Genomic DNA, 20,678 nt, shown 5'->3' with positions numbered 1-20,678 from the left:
CAACTGTGCACATTTCTAACAGGTCACGGGAAAATATTGTGAATGGTGGTTTGAGAAACATTGCTTTTAAAGTAAATTTCCTTCTATGCAAGATGAATTATGCTACATGTGAGAATGTGCAATTAATTTCTTAAATCGTGGAGTATTTGACTGTCAACATATAATACTTTGAGAACCAACCGCGTAGAAAAAATTGAGAACCAACCACGTAGAAAAAATTCAGGCAGAGGACCAGCCATTTATACCATCAATTAAAATTTTACTGACACTTTTGTGTGTGATAGATCTTAAAGGGTGACACACGTTGAAAAAGACTAATCTTCAAGGCTAGTTTTCATATTTGTTTTAGTTCTTTCTTTCATTCATTACAAGTTGCGCAGTAATGATGGCAAAAAGCATAATTATACATTAAAAAAAGTGCAAAGTGAGTTGTTGAGAATTTCACACATAATCAGCTTATCTATGGAAAAGATCCTGCCTAACCACAATCTCGAGGGGGGGGGGGGGCTGGAAAAAAATTTTGACGACCAGTGTTATATATCAAAGATTAGCTTTACTTGATGAAAAATATCATCTAGTTGTCATATTTTGCAAAGCGAGAATAGATGTTATCGCCCCGATATTTTCCCTAATTCGAAGTTCGCTGCCAGGCGACTCAGAACACTACTATGGTTTCAGTTTCTGTATCGTTGCATGGGTATCACAACCTCTTGTATTTTTTGTGTTCTGTGTTTGGAAAATGCCGTGCTGTATTTGACGAATTCGAATTTATACTTTCGTAATACCAAAATGTGCTGTAAATGTTGCTGCGCATTAAAGATATTTCCAAAATGTGTTGTTTTTTTGCTGTGAGTGCCAGGGAGCTCTGCGGCAGTGTTTAAAACCCTCACCATTCAAAGGATTGATACGTTGTATGGCTCCAAGGGTAAATAAATTGACACATAACACAGAAAAAATATGCTTTTGCCCAGGGTATAGTGTATTTTCACCCAGAAAAAGCGTATTTTAAACCAGGAAATATGGCAATTTTTCTTTCTTGTCGTCATACACCCCATGTTAAATGACCGAAATATACATAAAATTAGCAGTAATGGATGGGTAATGCACTTTCCATTTTATTTTTAAATACATTTATGTGTAAAATTTGTATCATGAGTGTATAAATACGTATCCAGGGCGACAATTCCACTGGTAACCTGGAATTCTCAGGGAATTACATTTTACCTGGAAAAATCATGGAAATCTCAAGGAATTTCATAAAATCTCAGGAAATTCTGTGTTTTTAAACTAGCATTGAAATTTCATGGTTCTGATTTTTCTAAATCACAATTTTTTAAACACTTAATATTTCAAGGTGTGTATGAATATTATTCTAGGTACATTATTGATGTTTAAAAACTGCAGTTAAACTACTGCTTATGAGTAATATATCACAACTGAGAACGAAGGAAAGTTGTTACTGTGGTAAGCTCCCACACCCACACTCTCACCCCCACCTCCACCCCCACCCCCATCCCCATCCCCATCTCCTTCCTCCCCCTGGAGCTGCTTATGACACCATCTCCCTTCACGTACCTGGAATTTTTGGGGAACTTTTTTTCTCGAGTTTGAGTAGCCGTACTGATATCCTATTGAATTGTTAAATGTCATATTTCCTTCGGCCTCACTCCTTCACAGCTGCCCCTCTGCTCTCAGAAACTCTTTCGCGAATAACTGGCGATTAGTTCCTTGCATCAGTTTTGGACTTCCTTGACTGATAAAAAAATTAGCTATCTTTTTCAATAGCATTTACAATCGGAGCATTAGCAACTGTTGTTCCCTCAAGTACTTAAAAAAAAAAAAAAAAAAAAAATCCACTTCTTCCCCCACCTGCTGCCATGAATGTCCGATGATTCTCCAGCATGTTTTTGTAGTTGCCTCCATTCTAAATGCAAAATTTCCAATTTTGATACGCAGTTTCTCAAGTGCTGTATCGGAATTCCTTCTTTTTCCTTTCAAATCTTAACCTCCAGAACAACTTGATTTTCAACTGCTGTATCGGAATTCATACTACTTCCCTTCAAATCTTAATATCCAGAACAGCTTGGTGCACAAGTAATTTACACACCAGCAGCTCATTAAAGAAAGCCATTAACATTTAATCCATGCATGGGAGTCAGTGTCCAGTTATTTCACGCAAGAGTAGATAGACTAAGTAGGTGACTATAAGACCACACTCTACATAAGATTACATCAATTTTTTTTAAAGAGACTCCTTTATTTTTAACATATTCTGACTAATCAAAATTTGAAACTATTACAATATTATGAAATGCATAGATTGATACTCACCATATAGTGGAGACATTGAGTTGCAGACAGGCACAACTAAAATGCTGCTAAGTCAGTCAGTCTCAGCAGCCAGAGAAAGTGTTCATGTGTGTGCACATGTGCATGCGCGTGCGTGTGTGTATGTTGTCTAATTCAGAAGAAGTCTTTTTTTGCCAAAAGCTTACTTGTTTAGCAGTCTTTTTATTGTGCCTGTCTGTGACTCAACATTTCCACTATATAGTGAGTAGCAATCTATCCTTTACATAATAATCATAATTCCATCCTGAATTTTGTTCAAAATTGGAAACTATTTTATTGACATAAAATAGCTCAAAAACTTCATTTATAGACTTTGTTAATACAAGGAGAAATAAAAAAAACCCAAAAAGAAATGGTTTATAATATTATGAGAAGGAAAGTTGCTACACACACACACACACACACACACACACACACACACACACACACGACTGCAGTCTCAGGCAACTGAAACCACACTGTGGGCGGCAGCACCAGTGCATGATGGGAGTGGCGACTGGGTGGAAAAGTGACTGGCTGTGGTGGTGGAATGATGGCTACGTAGTGCTGGAATGGGAGCAGGGAAGGGGCTGGATGGGTGAGGACAGTAACTAACAAAGGTTGAGGCCAGGAGGGTTATAGGAACATAGGATACATTGCAGGGAAAGTTCCCACCTGTGCAGTTCAGAAAAGGTGGTGGTGGTGGGAAGGATCCATATGGCACAGGCAGTCATTGAAATGAAGGATATCATGTTTGGCAGTGTGTTCAGCAACAAGGTGGTCCACTTGTTTCTTGGCCACAGTTTGCTGGTGGCCATTCATGCGGGCAGACAGCTTGTTGGTTGTCACGCCTACATAGAATGCAGCACAGTGTTTGCAGCCAAGTTTGTAGACCACATGACTGGTTTCACAGGTAGCCTTGCCTATGATGGGATAGGTGATGCTGGTGACCGGACTGGAGTAGGTGGTTGTGGTGGAAGGATGTATGGGACAGGTCTTGCATCTAGGTCTATTACAGGGGTATGAGCCATGAGGTAAGGGATTGGGAGCAGGGGACAACGCCAGAATGACATCTGGATTCCCAGTGCTGGGGAAATACCGGTAGTGGGCGACGGCAGTCGCCAGCCGCTGATTTTGTTCACACATTCAAAATATGTGACGTCGTGCCACTACGGGGAAGCACAATTTTGTTGTAATCAGTAGCGAGCCAGGGTGTGAATTGATCATTCAAAGAAGCTACGATCCACCTTGAAAATATCCTCTGCAGATGGGGATGAAACGTTTGGTTTTGAAGGTGAAATCCATTCGACTACGGCATAATAGCCAGGAACATTAATTGTGACATTTCCAGCCTTATAAGTTTACATTTTATGTTGTTTAGAATGTTAAAAAATTTCCTGGCAGATTAAAGCTGTGTGCCGGACCGAGATTCGAACTCGGGACCTTTGCCTTTCGCAGGGAAGTGCTTGGGTAGCTCAGTTGGTAGAGCACTTGCCCGCGAAAGGCAAAGGTTCCGAGTTTGAGTCTCGGTCTGGCACACAGTTTTAATCTGCCAGGAAGTTTCATATCAGTGCACACTCCGCTGCAGAGTGAAAATCTCATTCTGGAAACATCCCCTAGGCTGTGGCTAAGCCATGTCTCCGCAATATCCTTTCTTCCAGGAGTGCTAGTTCTGCAAGGTTAGCAGGTAAGCTTCTGTGAAGTTTGGAAGTTAGGAGACGAGGTACTGGTGGATTTAGAGCCGTGAGGATGGGGCGTGAGTCGTGCTTGGATACCTCAGTTGGTAGAGAACTTGCCCTCGAAAGGCGAAGGTTCCGAGTTCGAGTCTCGGTCCAGCACACAGGTTTAATCTGCCAGGAAGTTTCATATCAGCTCACACTCCACTGTAGAGTGAAAATTTCATTCTAGAATGCTAAAAAAGTAATCTTATAAAATATCCTGTCTGAGCTCTAACAGAAACAATACAAATCAGTGTCTTGAAATGTACATTGCCCTTCACCAAATTTATACCTTTAAATCAAGTGTGACACATTGTCAAGCCAAAATGTAGCTTTGATGAAAACGCTACATTTCTTTGAAAGATAAAATACTTCGGATGACATTCATGTGATATGGGAAGACTGATGAAGAACTCGAACACGAGTTGCAGTACAGACTTAAATGTTTTAGTGGGCCCAGCTGCCAGAGTTCCGCTCGGAATATTTCAGTACATATTGTGAATTCTCAGTGCTGCAGTGTTTGTGATGTGTAATTTTAAGTGTCCAACAGGCTACATTTAATTCCGTGTAAATTACTGCAGATAAGTACTACTCCCCACAAATTGCTGAGAGGCGAGGCCATTTTATACTTCATCCTTCATATGATGAGCAATATTTGTTTTGTTTTTTAAGTATGGCTAAAAATTATTTTAGATTTCTGTATTCCCTTTCGCATGCTTTATCTGGTGCATTTTTATATTTTCTCCTTTCATCAGTTAAATTCGGCATCTACTGTGGTATCCAAGGATTTATACTAGTCATTGCCTTTTGCCCTATTTCATCCCCTACTGCCTTCACTGTTTCATCTGTCAAAGCTACCCATTCTTTTCCTGCTGTATTCTTTTCCCCACTTTGTGTCAGTTGTTACCTAATGCTGCCTCTGAAACTTTCTACAACCTCTGGTTCTTTCACCTTATCCAGGTCCCATTTCCTGCTTTTTTGCATAGAGCAAGGAGGCACAATGGCTTGCACACTGGACCTGCATTCGGGAGGACTACCCCTGCTCCCAGGCCATTACCTTATGCTTCATACCCCTGTAATAGACCTAGACGCAAGACCTGTCCCATACGTCCTCCAACCACCACTTACTCCAGTCCGGTCACTAACATCACCTATCTCATCAAAGGCAGGGCTACCAGTGAAACCAGTCGTGTGGTCTACAAGCTAAGCTGCAACCACTGTGCTTCATCCTATGTAGGAGTGACAACCAACAAGCTGTCTGTCCACATGAATGGCCACCAACAAACTATGGCCAAGAAACAAGTGGACCACCCTGTTGCTGAACACACTGTCAAACATGATATTCTTCATTTGAGTGACTACTTCACATCCTGTGCCAAATGAATCCTTCCCACTAACACCACCTTTGCTGAACTGCGCAGGTGGGAACTTTCCCTGCAATACATCCTACGTTCCCGTAACCCTCCTGGCCTCAACCTTCGTTAGTCGCCCATCCAGCCCCTTCCCTGCTCCCATTCCGGCACTATATAGCCGTCATTCCCCCGCAACACACAATCTTTTTTTTCTTATTTTATTTTTAATTATCTATTTCTCTCCTTTTCAGCTACTTCACCCCCCCTCCCCTTCCCCATCTCTCCCCTGCCCGCCGCCCAACCTGCAGCACTTTATTGTCTCCCATCCCCACCATACTATCCCTCCCCCTCCCCGCCCCAGCACCCTCCTTACCCCCACTCAGTTGCCACTCCCATCATGCAGTGGTGCTGCTGCTCACAGTGTGGTTTTAGTTGCCTGAGACTGCAGTCGTGTGTGTGAGCTGCGTTTGCGTGTATGTGTGTGTGTGTGTATGTGTGCCTGTTGTTGACAAAGGCCATTGGCCAAAAGCTTTAAGTGTGAAAATCTTTTTGTTGTGCCTATCTGCAACTCAGCATCCCCGCTGTATGGTGAGTAGCAAATTTAAGGGACAGGAAGTCTTTTATGAACGTATTTGTGTGGAGTGTAGCCATGTATGGAAGTGAAATGTGTATGATAAATAGTTTAGACAAAAAGAGAATAGAAGCTTTCGAAATGTGGTGCTACAGAAGGATGCTGAAGATTAGATGGGTAGATCGCATAACTGAGGAGGAAGTATTGAATAGAATTGGGGAGAAGAGAAATTTGTGGCACAACTTGACTAGAAGAAGGGATCGGTTGGTAGGACATATTCTGAAGCATAAAGGGGTCACCAACTTAGTATTGGAGGGCAGCACAGAGGGTAAAAATCATAGAGGGAGACCAAGAGATGAATACACTAAGCAGAGTAAGAAGGATGTAGGTTGCTGTAGGTAGTGGGAGATGAAAAAGCTTCCACAGGATAGAGTAGCATGGAGAGCTGCATCAAACCAGTCTCAGACTGAAGACCACAACAACAACAACAACAATATTGTTACATTCCATCCTGGAATTTCCATTGTTAGAAATGCTTTACATGAATTTTTATTCTCTCTCTCTCTTTTTTGAAGTATCTAAGCCAGTATCCGCGGTATCACTGTATTTTTAATGATTGTGATGATGATGATGATAATCCATATGTAAGATTGCTGCCATCTCATCCTTCTTGGATGCTCATAATATGTCATCTTCTGAGCCATCCATGGCATTTGATATGTACCACTTTCTGAATCCTTTCATTATAGATTCTCTTCAAAGTCTGCTTCAGCTACAACCAATGGAATCTGATTGATGTTCCCCATATTGCCTAATAATCATCCTTTTCTTAGATAGCTTATACGACACTGATATGCAAATAATATTTTGTCCAGTGCTGCAGAAAGTCATGGAGGTAGTGTTGGTCTGCTATGTAAGCCCCATCCTCTTCATCATCAAGTACCACCTGGTGCTTTGAATGCAGCGATACATGTAGTTATAGATTCTTCATTACTGTATGAGCTTTCATTTGGATAATTTCTTTGAGTAATTGGGAAGCCTTCATTGTGTTTCTTTTACACATACTGAATGACCTGCTGCTCCCCCCCTGCGGGTTCGGGGGTAAGAATAGGCCCGCGGTATTCCTGCCTGTCGTAAGAGGCGACTAAAAGGAGTCTCAACTGTTTCGGCCTTTAATGTGATGGTCCTCATTGGGGTTTGACCTCCATTTTTCCAAATTCAACAGAAGTACGAGCCTTTTGGGGATGGACACCTTACGTGGTGCACCATGAGTCCTCTGTGCCCTAAGACCTTGGCACACGTTATCGTCTTGGCGTCGTAACTGCACCCTCCATCCCTCATTTTGGGCATACACACCTGATGGATTGTGTAAGTAACGCCCTTAGTGCGTCACCATCTGCACCCACGATCACTATGGATTACCCATGGCACCCAAAATCCAGCACGGTAGCCAGCCCGTTGTGGTGGAGTCGTCATGTACCCTCTAGGTTGTAGCCCCCTGACAACACAGGGATCGTACTTCCGATGCCTGCGCTGACACCTCCCCACGTAAGCCAAGGAGTAGATGCCTGTCCATCTGGGGCATCAGGACTCCCGGCAACGGCCATCCTGCCAGGTAGCCTTTGCTGTGGCTGGGTGGCGCCCGTGGGGAGAGCCCCTGGTCGGATTAAGGTGGCATCGAGGCGGATACCGCGCAATGAAGCGGGTAAAGTCTCAATCCAGTGGTCGCACGACCACCAACGTCTCTAAGCGCGGTAAAGTCGACTTTAACGCTGTGGCATATGACCCCAAATCGTTCCCTTCCCTAGCCACACCCTGGGAGGGACGCAGGGCTGCGGACAGACAGGAGCCATATTCACCGCGATACCTTGTGTGCAGCAGAACTGATGGGGATTCATTTTTGGGGACGAAGCCTCTGTTCTTTGTGACCCATCTTGAAGATAAGTTCGGGGAAGTGGCATCTCTTTCCAAAATGCGGAGCGGGGCCATTTTGATACAAGCAGCTTCCTCTGCACAGTCAAGGGCGTTACTCGCCTGTGAGAAGCTTGGTGACATACCCGTTACCGTCACTCCCCATAAGTCACTAAATTTGGTCCAGGGGATTATCTTTCATAAAGATCTTCTGCTACTGTCTGATCATGAGCTATGAGAGAACTTGGCACGACGAGGTGTACACTTTGTTCGTCGTGTCTTTAGGGGACCCAAGGATAATAGGATCGCTACCGGTGCTTTCATCCTGGCCTTTGAGGGCGACTGCTTGCCTGAGAAGGTCAAGGTCATGATCTACTGGTGCGATGTCAAGCCCTATGTCCCGCCCCCTATGCGATGCTTCCAGTGCTGGAAATTCGGACACATGTCCTCCAGATGCACTGCCAGCCCCACGTGTCGAGATTGTGGACGAACTTCTCATCCCACTGCTCCGTGTGCTCCGCCTCCCACCTGCGTTAACTGTGGGGAGCATCATTCTCCCTGCTCGCCAGACTGTGCAGTCTACCAACGAGAGCGGAAGATACAAGAACTTAAGACCCTGGACCGTTTAACTTACCAAGAGGCGAGGAAGAAATTAGAACGGCTCAACCCCACACCTATGTTGAGGAGTTATGCTGCTGTAACACTGCCGCCACCAGTTCCTGCAAAGATTCCTCTCACAGTTGGCCCACCGAACAGTCACGTTACGCCTGCCCCACCACAGGTGAGGGGCCACTCTCTCTTCCACTGCTCCTAAAACACCCAGTTTGGGAGCAGTGCGCCCCGAACAACTGGGGACGTCAGTCCCCACCTCTCAGCCGGAGAGGCGACAGCCCTCTCCGGCTGCTCAGCCGGGGAGGCGACAGCCCTCTCCGGCTGCTCAGCCGGGGAGGCGACAGCCCTCTCCGGCTGCTCAGCCGGGGACGCACGTGCCTCCTCCGGCCTCACTTGTTCGGAAGGGAACCCTTGGGGGAGTCCCTTCCAAGGACTTCCCCAGTGTCTCACAAGACAATAGCCAGTGGCTGAAGAAGCCACCAGCTGCTGGTCGAAGGGCTTCACGCTCTTCGTCTGTTCCTGATAATGCGTCAGGAAAGCCCTCCCAGCATGTAAACCCTCCTCCAAAAGACAAGAGAGAGAAGAGAAAGCTCTCTAAGAAGCCTAAGGACCCAGTGGTTCCCGCGCCACCGCTTCCTGTCAGCTCAGCCTCTGAGAATGAGGTCGAGCTCTTTGCGTCCCCTGATGACCTAGATCTCGCCGTCTCCTCAGAAACGATGGACGTAGCGACGTCCGTCTCTGTCGATGGCAACATGTGACCCTGCGAAGTAATTTGATTTTTCAGTGCCTGCATGCCCCTACAGGACACGCTTTGTACAATCCTCCAGTGGAATTGTGGCGGTTATTTTAGCCATCTACCTGAGTTACCTCAGCTTCTAAGCATAACACCTGCTTTCTGCATTGCCCTCCAGGAAACCTGGTTCCCGGCAATGCGGACCCCTGTCCTTCGTGGATACAGGGGTTATCACTGCAACCGTAGCACTTACACTTGTGTGTCAGGTGGAGCCTGCGTGTATGTCCTTACCTCTGTATATAGTGCTCCTGTGCCCCTTCAAACATCATTGGAAGCTGTGGCTGTCCGCGTAAAGACTACCCAGGACATAACCGTCTGCAGTGTCTTATCTCCCTCCAGGTGGTACAGTCTCCCTGACCAAATTGGCTGCACTTGTCACCCAACTTCCCACGCCTTTTCTTCTTCTTGGGGATTTTAACGCCCACAATCCCCTGTGGGGTGGATCGAAGATTACTGGCCGAGGCAGAGATGTCGAGAATCTCATCTCCCAACTCGACCTCTGCCTCTTAAACACTGGCGCTGCCACGCATTTCAGTGTGGCGCATGGCACATTCTCGGCCATAGATCTGTCGTTGTGCAGCCCAGGGCTTGTACCATCGGTCCACTGGAGAGTCCATGACGACTTGTGTGGTAGTGACCATTTTCCCATCTTCCTTTCACCACCCCAGCGTCGATCCCATGAACGCCTGCCTCGATGGGCATTTAGCAAGGCAAACTGGGAAACGTTCTCCTCTGCTGCCACTTTTGAATCTCTCCCTCACGGTACCATCGATGTGGCGGTTGAGACACTGACTGCAGCGATTGTTTCCACTGCGGAACGTACCATTCCTCGTTCGTTAGGGTGCCCCCGGCGAAAGTCAGTGCCTTGGTGGTCTCCGGAGGTCGCTGAAGCCATTAAAGAACGTCGGCGGGCTCTTCAGCGACATAAGCGGCACCCGTCTTTGGAGAACCTCATTTTCTTCAAACGTCTCCGTGCTCAGGCACGGCGGCTCATCAAGAGGCGGAAACAGGAGTGCTGGGAGAGGTACGTTTCCACCATTGGTCCCCGTACTTCACCCTCCCAGGTGTGGATGAAGATTCGGCGCATCTTTGGATTGCAGCACTCTACAGGTGTCACAGGGCTTATCATCAATGGGGCGCTATCCACCGATGCCGATGCAATCGCCGAGCATTTCGCACAGCACTATGTTCGGGCCTCTGCGTCGGGGAATTACCTGCCCGCGTTTCGCGTGCTAAAACGCCAGGAGGAATGCAAACGGCTTTCTTTTGCTTCTCGCCACCCTGAGGCGTATAACACCCCATTTAGTTTGTGGGAACTCCAAAGTGCCCTGGTACAGTGCCCTGATACAGCCTCTGGGCCAGATGGCATCCACAATCAGATGGTCAAACACCTGTCCCCGGACTGTCAGCGGTGTGTTCTTGCCATCTTCAACCGCATATGGGGCGATGTTTCCGTCGCAGTGGCGAGAGAGTACCATCGTTCCGGTGCTGAAGCCTGGTAAGGACCCACTTAATGAGGATAGCTATCGGCCCATCAGCTTGACAAACACTCTGTGCAAGCTACTGGAACGCATGGTGAGTCGACGGCTGTGTTGGCTGCTTGAGTCTCGGGGTCTTCTGGATCCGTGCCAGAGCGGCTTCCGTCAGGGCCGTTCCACCGCCGATACTTTGGTCTTCCTTGAGTCTGCAATCCGCACTGCTTTTTCCAGGCGCCAACACCTCGTCTCCGTCTTTTTCGATCTCTCCAGAGCATATGACACGACGTGGCGTCACCATATTCTCGCCACGTTGCATGGGTGGGGTCTCCGGGGCTCTCTCCCCATTGTTATTCAGAATTTTTTATCTGTTCGGACATTCCGTGTTTTAATTGGCACATCCCATAGTTCAGTTCATATCCAGGAGAACGGCGTTCCACAGGGCTCTGTATTGAGCGTGCCCCTTTTCCTTGTGGCCATTAATGGCCTTGCAGCAGCAGTAGGGTCGTCTGTCTCACCCACGTTATATGCTGACGATTTCTGCATCTTTTTCAGCTCCTCCACCATTGGTGTTGCAGAACGTCGGTTGCAGGGAGCCATACGCAAGGCAGGCGTGGGCCCTAGCCCATGGCTTTCAATTTTCTCCTGCGAAAACTTGTGTTATGCACTTTTGTCGGCGTCGAACTGCCCATCCCCACCCTGAGCTCTATCTTCAGGATGCCATGCTCAGGGTTGTTGACACTTACCGTTTTCTGGGATTGCTGTTCGATGCCCGGCTTACTCGGCTTCCACATATTCGTCAGCTCAAGCGTCAGTGTTGGCGGCATCTGAATGCCCTCCGCTGCCTGAGCAACACAACTTGGGGTGCAGATCGTCACACGCTGCTGCTGCTCTACAAAGCCCTTGTGCTGTCCCGACTGGATTATGGGAGTGTGGCGTATGGCTCAGCGTCGCCCTCAGCGTTGCAACTGCTGGATCCCGTTCACCACTGTGGGGTTCGACAGGCGACAGGAGCATTCCGCACCAGTCCTGTTCATAGCCTCCTTGCTGAGGCTGGGGTTCCTCCACTTCGTATTCGGCGTCAACAACTGTTAGCCAACTATGCTGCCCACGTCCGTTGTTCGCCCCGTCACCCTAACTATCGTCTCCTTTTCGAAAATGTGGCAGTCCATATCCCATACCGGCGGCCGCGATCAGGCCATACAATTGGGATCCGTGTTTGGTCGCTCCTTAATGAACTCGAGTGTTTGCCTCTTCCATCTGCTTTCCAGGTCCGCCCACATACACCACCTTGGTGTATTTGTCGCCCGCAGCTTCGGCTGGAACTTTCCCGATGGCCAAAAGATTCAGTTCCTCCTGCAGTCTTGCACCACCAATTCCTTGCTCTCCTAAGCACATACCATGCCTTGGAGGTTATCTATACCGATGGCTCGATGGTTGATGGCCGTGTGGGGTACACTTATGCTCATGCGGACTATGTCGACCAGTGCTCCTTGCCGGAAGGCTGCAGTGTTTATACCGCAGAACTGACAGCCATTTTTCGTGCCCTTCAGCATATTCGTACCAGCACTGGAGAGTCCTTCATCATTTGCAGTGACTCGCTCAGTAGTCTGCAGGCTCTTGACCAGTGCTACCCACGCCATCCCATTGTTGGTGCCATCCAGGGGTCCATTCACGCTCTTGAACAGCGTGGTCGTTCGGTGGTGTTCATATGGACCCCGGGACACGTTGGGATAGAGGGAAACGAACTCGGCGACAAGTTAGCCAAAGAAGCTACCCGCAAACTGACGTTGGAGATCGGCCTCCCGGCAACTGATCTCCGAATGGTTTTGCACCGTCGGGTCTTTGGGATGTGGGGAGACGAATGGCGCACTCTGTCTGCACCCAACAAGCTGCGGCAGGTAAAGGCGACCACGACTGTGTGGGGTTCCTCCATGCGGGCCTCTCGCAGGGATTCTGTTGTTCTGTGTAGGCTCCGCATTGGTCACTCTTGGCTGACGCATGGTCATCTGCTGCGTCGAGAGGACCCCCCTCATTGTCGCTGTGGTGCGAACATGACGGTGGCCCATATAGTTTTGGAATGTCCTCTTTTAACCGCTCTCAGGCGTGATTTTAATCTCCTGGGTGATTTAACCTCTCTTTTAGGTGACAATGTCTCTATGGCAGATCGGGTTTTAAGTTTTATTTGCGCAAGCGGCTTTTATAGGTCCATTTAAATTTTTTTAACATCACCCTCTTTTGAGCTGTATCTTTTAATTAGTTTTGTGTTGTAATTCGACTCCACCCTAAACTTTTAGGCTGGAGGTTTTAACGTGTTGCAGAGTGGCTGGCTCATCCTATTATTTTCGTGATCAGACAGCCACAGTCCTCTGCTGTGCAGTTTTAATTCCTTCTGCCTTTGTTCTCTATGTTGTTTTTGTTGCTGTGCTCTGTTTTCTGTGTTGTCTTACAATGGACCATGGGGCTTTTCTTCCCCCGGAATTTTTCTTTTAGTGCTTCGCCTGACTGGTGGATACTTTCACTGTGCTCTGTGTTTTTATGAAACAGGGGACCGATGACCTTTGTAGTTTGGTCCCTTTAATCTTTAACCCAACCAACCAACCAACCAACCTGCTGCTCCAATTCATGAAACCTTCCCTGCTTTGGACCCCTGAAAGTTTGACATGTAGAACTGGTATTCTTCATATGTTGCCACCTTGGAACTTTCACCTCTGTGACATCAAATTTTCTTCCTGCCTCGCGGTTTTTTGTGGCCTTTATTTCACGAGTCACTGATACTTAAAATTAGATCCACATGGTCTGTGTGAACCATTTGTGAGCTGTGGACTTTTAGATCCATGTTTCTCTACAGAGTCGTGGCTGTGAGCTGCAACCGTTATTAATTGCTACAATTTACTGCTATTACAGTCCTGACAATCTAAGCAAACTGAGTAATGGAAATACGTTGTCCTTTGCTGAAATGGCAGAAATTGGGTCACTTTGGGCTAACTGTACACTTCACCATTTGTTGCCAACCTTGAAAATTAATAGTGTTGTGAAGCGGTAGCATCTTTAGTGCCCCTGTTCCCAGGACAGCACTACACAGGCCCCTATTCCAATAATGCACTGACAGTCTTTTTACTTCTCTCCTTTTCCACTACACTCCCCTCCTCCCTTTCCCTACATCTAACCTCCCCTCTCTCCGCCTCATCCCTGTACACTCCCACAAGCAAACATTTACTGTCCCCCACCCTACCCTGCTACCCCTCCCTCTCAGTGCCCCAGCATCCTCCTTACGCCCACCATCTGGTTGCTTCTCCTATTATGTGCTGCTGCTGCTAGCAGTCTGGCCTCAGCAGCCAGAGACTGTGTGTGTGTGTGTGTGTGTGTGTGTGTGTGTGTGTGTGTGTGTGTGATAAAGGTCTCTATTAATGATGCAATGGGTCCACACTTGAGTTAGAGCATTGTTTGAAATAATGGCCTCCAATATTCCATAATAGCTGAATATTTAGCAACGACATCATACAGATACCAACACACTTTCTGATTTCTCGTTTATATGTATCATAAAAACCAAATAAATAAATAAATAAAGGTAGTGAAAACAAGCAGCATTTTCAAGGGTCCCCATACACTCAATATTTACTGTGATATACTGAATATTGCACAATATCATTCGCCATCTGAGAGCGGTACAGACAGTTTGTGCAATATATTTAAGGAGACCGAAGAGTTTTACATATATTGATGCATGCTTAATGTATTGTGTAGTATGTTGAACCGCCTGGTGGGATATTGTGTAATACATATCAGTTCCTGTCGAGACTTCGTGGTGTACGGACATGCGAACAACTAAGACAGTGACCTCATATGATGACTATGAATACATGAGGAAAGGTAGGTGAAAGGAATCATCTGTTGAAGTACACACAGGGGAGTAGTTTGATTACATATTTAATATTTATTTAGTAATTAGCTATAGAAACAGTCAACAAAAGTAGTGTGTCTAAAGTAATGTATCTTAGTCTTTTCAGGTTTATAGATCACTACTAACATTGTGGAAAGCAAAGTACAATGAGTATATGATTGGTATCTTTTCTGTGTAAATAAGATATGATGAAGTTCACCAATTCATTGAAAGAGTCATTATTCATCCACAAAAGATTTTGATAGTCATCTTGCTCTGCTGCATATTCTCTTAGCATGTCAGTATAGTGCTGTGTGAGAACACCTTCGAAGCTACTTTTTCACCATTCACCGCTTTGTCTTGCTTGTGACTGGAATCTCAATACATGTGAATTCTACATTATTGAGCACCTTCATGATCACTACGAAGGCGGAGTTCTGAGGACCTCTTAAGACGTAATATGGAGTATTAATTTTACTTAATGGATGCATTTCACTGTAATTATATGACTTAGCATGTTCCTTGAAAATGTCAGATTGTTTTCTCAGAAAACACACTCACAGCACAACAGTAACAGATGTTTTATGTTTATGATGTCCTTTAATATTAATTTAACAGAAATCGCTTTCTTTTGCAGGGAACCACAATGGAGCCAGGATGAGAAGATATGTGCCCGAATTGTGAACAATGATGTTCTTTTTTATGAAAATGCTAATTTTAATGCAGTTGCAAATAAGATTCATATTCAGAAGGTGGAAAACTTTAGTCTTGCTCCTGGTACTCCACCATACCACGTCCTCTGTTATTGTCCTGGTGAGTGTAATGATACCCAATGTCAACAATGGTTCTTAAAAGTAATGAATCTTTATAGAATTAATTTGAGTGATATGCTATGAACGGTAACCAAGGTATGTTACTAGTGTGACTCACTCTATTTTCAAGTTTTTTCAAGTCTGGGTTACTTAAAATTGTTAACTGACAGATTACCCCATCAGCCTAGTTCAAAATCAGATTCTCCGGGCCATCACACCGAATCCTGGTATTGCTGATCCCACTGAAAAACAACTGCAGAGCTGTGCTCTCACTTGGGATTATCCTGATTTTGAATGTTTTAATCAGCTACTTCGACAAGGCCATGACTTCCTAAAATCATGCCCTGAAATGAGATCCATTCTGTATGAGATTTTGCCCACCATTCCTTTTCGTTGCCCTCCCAATCTCCGCAATATCCTTGTCACACTGTGTGTTCCTTCTGCAACCATCTCCTTACCCTATAGCTCGTATCCCTTTGACCATCCCCACTGCTAGACTTGCTCTGTGCACCTTCCTACCACCACCTATACTGGCCCTGTAACTGGCAAGACATATACTATCAAAGAGAGAGCCACTTGTGAAATGACACATATTATATACCAGCTATTAAGTAATCATTATTCGGCCTTTTACATCAGCATGACTACCTCCAAGTTATCAGTTAGGATGAATGGGCATAGGCAAATGGTGAATACTGGCAACACGCAATATCCTGTTGCAGAGAATGTTCTACAACATGACAGTTTTGACCATGGTGACTGTTTCACCACAAGTGATAGGTTGGAACTGGCTCTATGACACGCATGTCCGTGGTTCTAGCCACCTGCCTGGCTTTAATTTACGTTAATTTCTAGTATCTCAGCATTTCTTCACAGTTACTACTCCTGGCTTCACACTGTCTTTTTTTCTACACGTACGTTGGTAGATATTGTTCTAATTCTTGTTCTTTCTGGAAAAGGTTGGTTTAGTAACCTGATGGGCAAATGACTGACATACTTACATCCATATTTACATTTACGTCTACATGATTGCTCTACAATTCACCCTTAAGTGGCTGGCAGTGTGTTCATGAATGGCCTTCAAGCTATTTCTCTGCTGTTCCACTCTTGAACAGTGCTTGGGAGAAACAAACACTTAAATCTTTCCTAATGAGCTCTGATTTCTCTTATCGTATTATGATGTTATTTCTTCTTATGTAGGTGATTGCCAAAAAAATATTTTTCATTTGTAGGACAAAGTTGGTGACTGAAATTTTGTGGAAAGATCTTGCCACAATGAACACCTTTGTTTTAATTGTTCCACCACAACTTGCATATCATATCCATGACACTCTCTTTGGTATTTATGATAAATGTGGTGGCCTTCTTCGAACTTGTTCGATGTCCTCCATTAATCCTATTGGATGTGGATACCTTACCATACAGCAGTACCCTGTCAGAGGATGGATAAGCATAGTGTAGGCAGTTTCTTTAGTAGACCTGTTGCATCCTGTTAAGTGTTCAGCTAGTAAAGCTCAGCCTTTGGTTAGTTTTCCCCATAACATTTTCTGTGTAATCATTTCATTTTAAGTTATTTGCAGCTGTTCCCTAAGTATTTAGTTGAATTCACAATAGTTGTTAATTATAAAGCGTGAACAACACAGTTTTACTTTTGAATGGTATACATGCTCAAGACACAACTTTACTTTATAATTTAAACAAACTTCAAAGAGATTACATATAAACAAGAATATTTCAGAAATAGCTAAGGAATAACACTTTACACTGCATGCTAAAACATTTTTCATTTTAACACAACACATGCACCAGAAGGGGGGGAAAAAAATCAATATATAACAAGTTACTGCTTGACTTCCTGCACACCACCCTATGCACACAGCAAAGTGTGGCTTTGTCAGAAGATCAGCCAGCTGGTTCCTTCCAACGATACATTCCAACATAATTTCGCCATTCAGAAACCTTTCACAAACATAAAAGTGCTCTATATATTTTGATTGGCGACGATACTAAGGTTTTTTTGTCAATTTTAGTGCACTGGCATTGTCAATATAAAATGTTAATGGTTGTTATAGCATGTAAACTACTTTACTTAATAAATGACGTAACTAAATGAATTCTTTAGCTCCTTCACTTGCTGAAATAATCTCTGCTTCGGTTGTAGATGTCGCCACAACCTTCTGCAACTGACTTGTCCCTGATATTGCCCCACCACAATGCCAGTTATTTAATGTTGTGCCTACTTGTCCCCAGTGAAGTCAGCACCACTGTAAATCCTGGAATTTCCTTCTCTATCGTAGATAATACCATAATGAAACGTACCTTTCAGTTACCGAAATGTTTCAGTCTATTCCAGTCCTCAGTGGATGGTTCTTCCATAGCTCAAGCGGTTTTATTCACTCCAGGAATTATGTCTGGACAAGCTGCTTTTGAGAAATACGTAAGACATGTAATTGCCTCGCGATACTGGACTGAGGATGAAACTGCTTCGACTTGGTAATTTTCTTCGTACCCAGTTGCAGTTGAAATCATGTTGGATTCTGCGTTCCGAAATCTTTCCAATATTTGTTTCATGTGTTTTTCTTGACTTATTGTAATTGCTCCATCTTCATTTTGTTTTATTCTTATGCCAAGGAAATCATCAGGGATCCCCATTGTTATATCAAATTTATATTGTAGAATATCCAGGAAAGCTGTAATTTTTTCTTTGTGGTTGACAACAATTAACCATCATCACCGTAAATTACTACTTAAAGTCTGTTTCCATTGTACTTACAATAAAACAAACAAGGATCTACAGCACTATTTTGAAAATTCACTTTACTCACAACTCTCAGAAAATGTTTTCAAGCAATGCGGTGCTTGTCTGGGTCCATAGGGACTCCCTTTCAAGAAACGCACTTGATGTGTATTATCTTCGAAGCCTTCTGTTTGTTCCGTATACACTTCATCCTGAAGTATTCTATTCAAAAAGACCATCTACACATCAAATTGTTTCATCACCATCTTCTTTAAGCAGTTACCGCTAGCAAAACTTGATTAGTGTCATAATATGCAACAGGACTATATGCATCTTCCAGAATGAGAGTCTTTCTGCCAGGTTCGCAGAAGAGCTTCTGTGAAGTTTGGAAGGTAGGAGACAAGGTACTGGCAGAACTGAAGCTGTGAGGGCAGGTTGTGAGTCGTGCTTGGGTAGCGCAGTTGGTAGAGCACTTGCACCGTGAAAGGCAAAGATCCCGAGTTTGAGTCTCGGTCCAGCACACAGTTTTAATCTACCAGGAAGTTTTATATGCATCTTAATAATCAATGCACAGAGGCATTCGGTCAGTCATTGTTTCTGTGCTCCATGTGAGGATGGAATGGGAAGAAAAGCTAATAATTGGTATAATGGAATATACCTTCTGCTGTGCACCTTATGGTGGTTTTCAGAGTATAGATGTAGATTTTGCAGTACATTGGCATGTGTGGGACTTTCAACTAACACCCACATATTGTTTCTCTTGAGTGTTTCTATTTCTTCATTAATAGCTTGCATCCTTTTACCTTTTCATTTGAAAGCAAAATGTCAGAAAAAAATTTGAATCTTTGTTTGCCAGCACTGAATTTTGTTAGCATTAAGAACTCGCCACTTTCTAACCAGGCTGGTTTTCTTCTTATCTTGTGCTCTTCAATTTATATTCATTAGAAAATTTGTGAGCTCCGGCTTTCAGGAATTTTGTTGATTCTATGTTATAGTCATCTGATACTTGACTTCCTCCAGAATTAAGTGCATTAAATTTTTCTTCACTTTGTCTTCCTCCAGAAGCAGAATGCTCAGGAATGTCACTATGGAAATTACAAACTATTTCTGGCTTAAATTCTGTATCATGACTCAAGACCACTTTCTTTTTGGAAGGAATCCAGACTCTAAATCCATCTTTGACACTGGCAGACCCAATAAGCCTTATCATCAAACTTTGAACAAAAATGTTTATGTGAATGGAGCAGCCTGTGCCAAAAATTCTGAGGTGATCAAGTTTTCCTACACCACAGCTCATAAGGAAATTTGTCTGAACCTGCAGAAGACCTTCCAGTATGATTTAAAATATAGATTGCTGTATTGCAAGCTTCTGCCCACAATCCTCTCATCTGGGACTGAAGACCTTCCAATATGATTTAAAATAGATTGCTGTATTGCAAGCTTCTGCCCACAATCCTCTCGGTAGTTTGATTGTGTTCAGCATTGAACATGCAGCTTTAGTAGTTGTTCTATTTTCACATTTGACCAAACCATTTTGTTCAGGAGCATAGGGTGGGGGAATTAGTAATTTTGTTCCCTTATCTATGAGCAGTTCCTTAACTCTGTTGTTATTAAATTCTTTACCTCCTTTCTAAACTATTTAACAGCATGACCTTTGGTTTGAGCTTCATTTAAAAATTGTTTAAGCACATTATACACTTCATGTATGTGCTTCAAAAAGAAAATTCAAGGAAATTTGCTAAAATCATCTGTAAAACATACATAATAATGAGCATCTCCAAACAACTCTGCACTAAATGGTCCATTGACATCTATGTGAATTAATTCGCCAGCATCTGTGGAGGGATTTGCTCATTGTCTGAATGGTAGTGTCTACATCTTCCGTAATGCGCAACCATCTCAAAATTCATCCTTACAACCTTCTACATTGATGTTAAGTTTCTTCAAAGTGTTCTTGACGTGTTGTTTATTCTGGTGACCTAATTTTTCATAGTACATTTGTAATATTTCAGAAGATGTCAATATGTTTACTTGATTACCTTTTCTGGTCTAATAACATACATATTCAACATGTACAGCTCATTTTCCACATAGCATGTCAGGACGATATCACTACTGGCTTTTTCCCGAATTCCAATACTTTTGCTGTCAAATATTATGTCATAGGCATTACATGCAATTGCTCTGGCTGAGAACAGATGGGTGCTTGCATCGCCACATATCAAACATTTTCATTTCTAGCACATTACCATTTATTGTTTTGTCTTATTTTGACACAGACTGTTCCTTGACCAAATGCATGCATGTTAGTACCTTCCTAATGAAACCACTTCAGGAATATCAACGGAGCACCATAGACGTCCCATTTCCATTTTGACCAGTTGTCAGGTCTTTCAAGTTCATCAGCATTCACTTTATAATCTCCATTTGTAGCCATGTTCTTACTGTACAACTCGTTTCAACAAAAAATTCTTGTGCCAGCA

At 44.1% G+C, this 20,678-nt stretch overlaps 1 protein-coding gene across 1 annotated transcript in view; it reads left to right on the top strand.

Annotated features, from left to right (window-relative positions):
- LOC126194707 (eukaryotic translation initiation factor 2A) overlaps window positions 1–20,678 on the top strand; it is a 180,383-nt gene that overhangs the window by 53,284 nt on the left and 106,421 nt on the right. The window contains exon 5 of the mRNA XM_049932946.1: window positions 15,284–15,459. Within this exon, the coding sequence (XP_049788903.1) occupies window positions 15,284–15,459 (176 nt within the window). The remainder of the gene's footprint in view (window positions 1–15,283; window positions 15,460–20,678) is intronic.

Source organism: Schistocerca nitens, chromosome 7 (assembly GCF_023898315.1).
Source record: "Schistocerca nitens isolate TAMUIC-IGC-003100 chromosome 7, iqSchNite1.1, whole genome shotgun sequence".
Classification (NCBI taxonomy): Eukaryota; Metazoa; Arthropoda; class Insecta; order Orthoptera; family Acrididae; genus Schistocerca; species Schistocerca nitens.
Note: the sequence above shows the minus strand (reverse complement) of the source record. Positions and strands in the feature narration are given on the sequence as shown.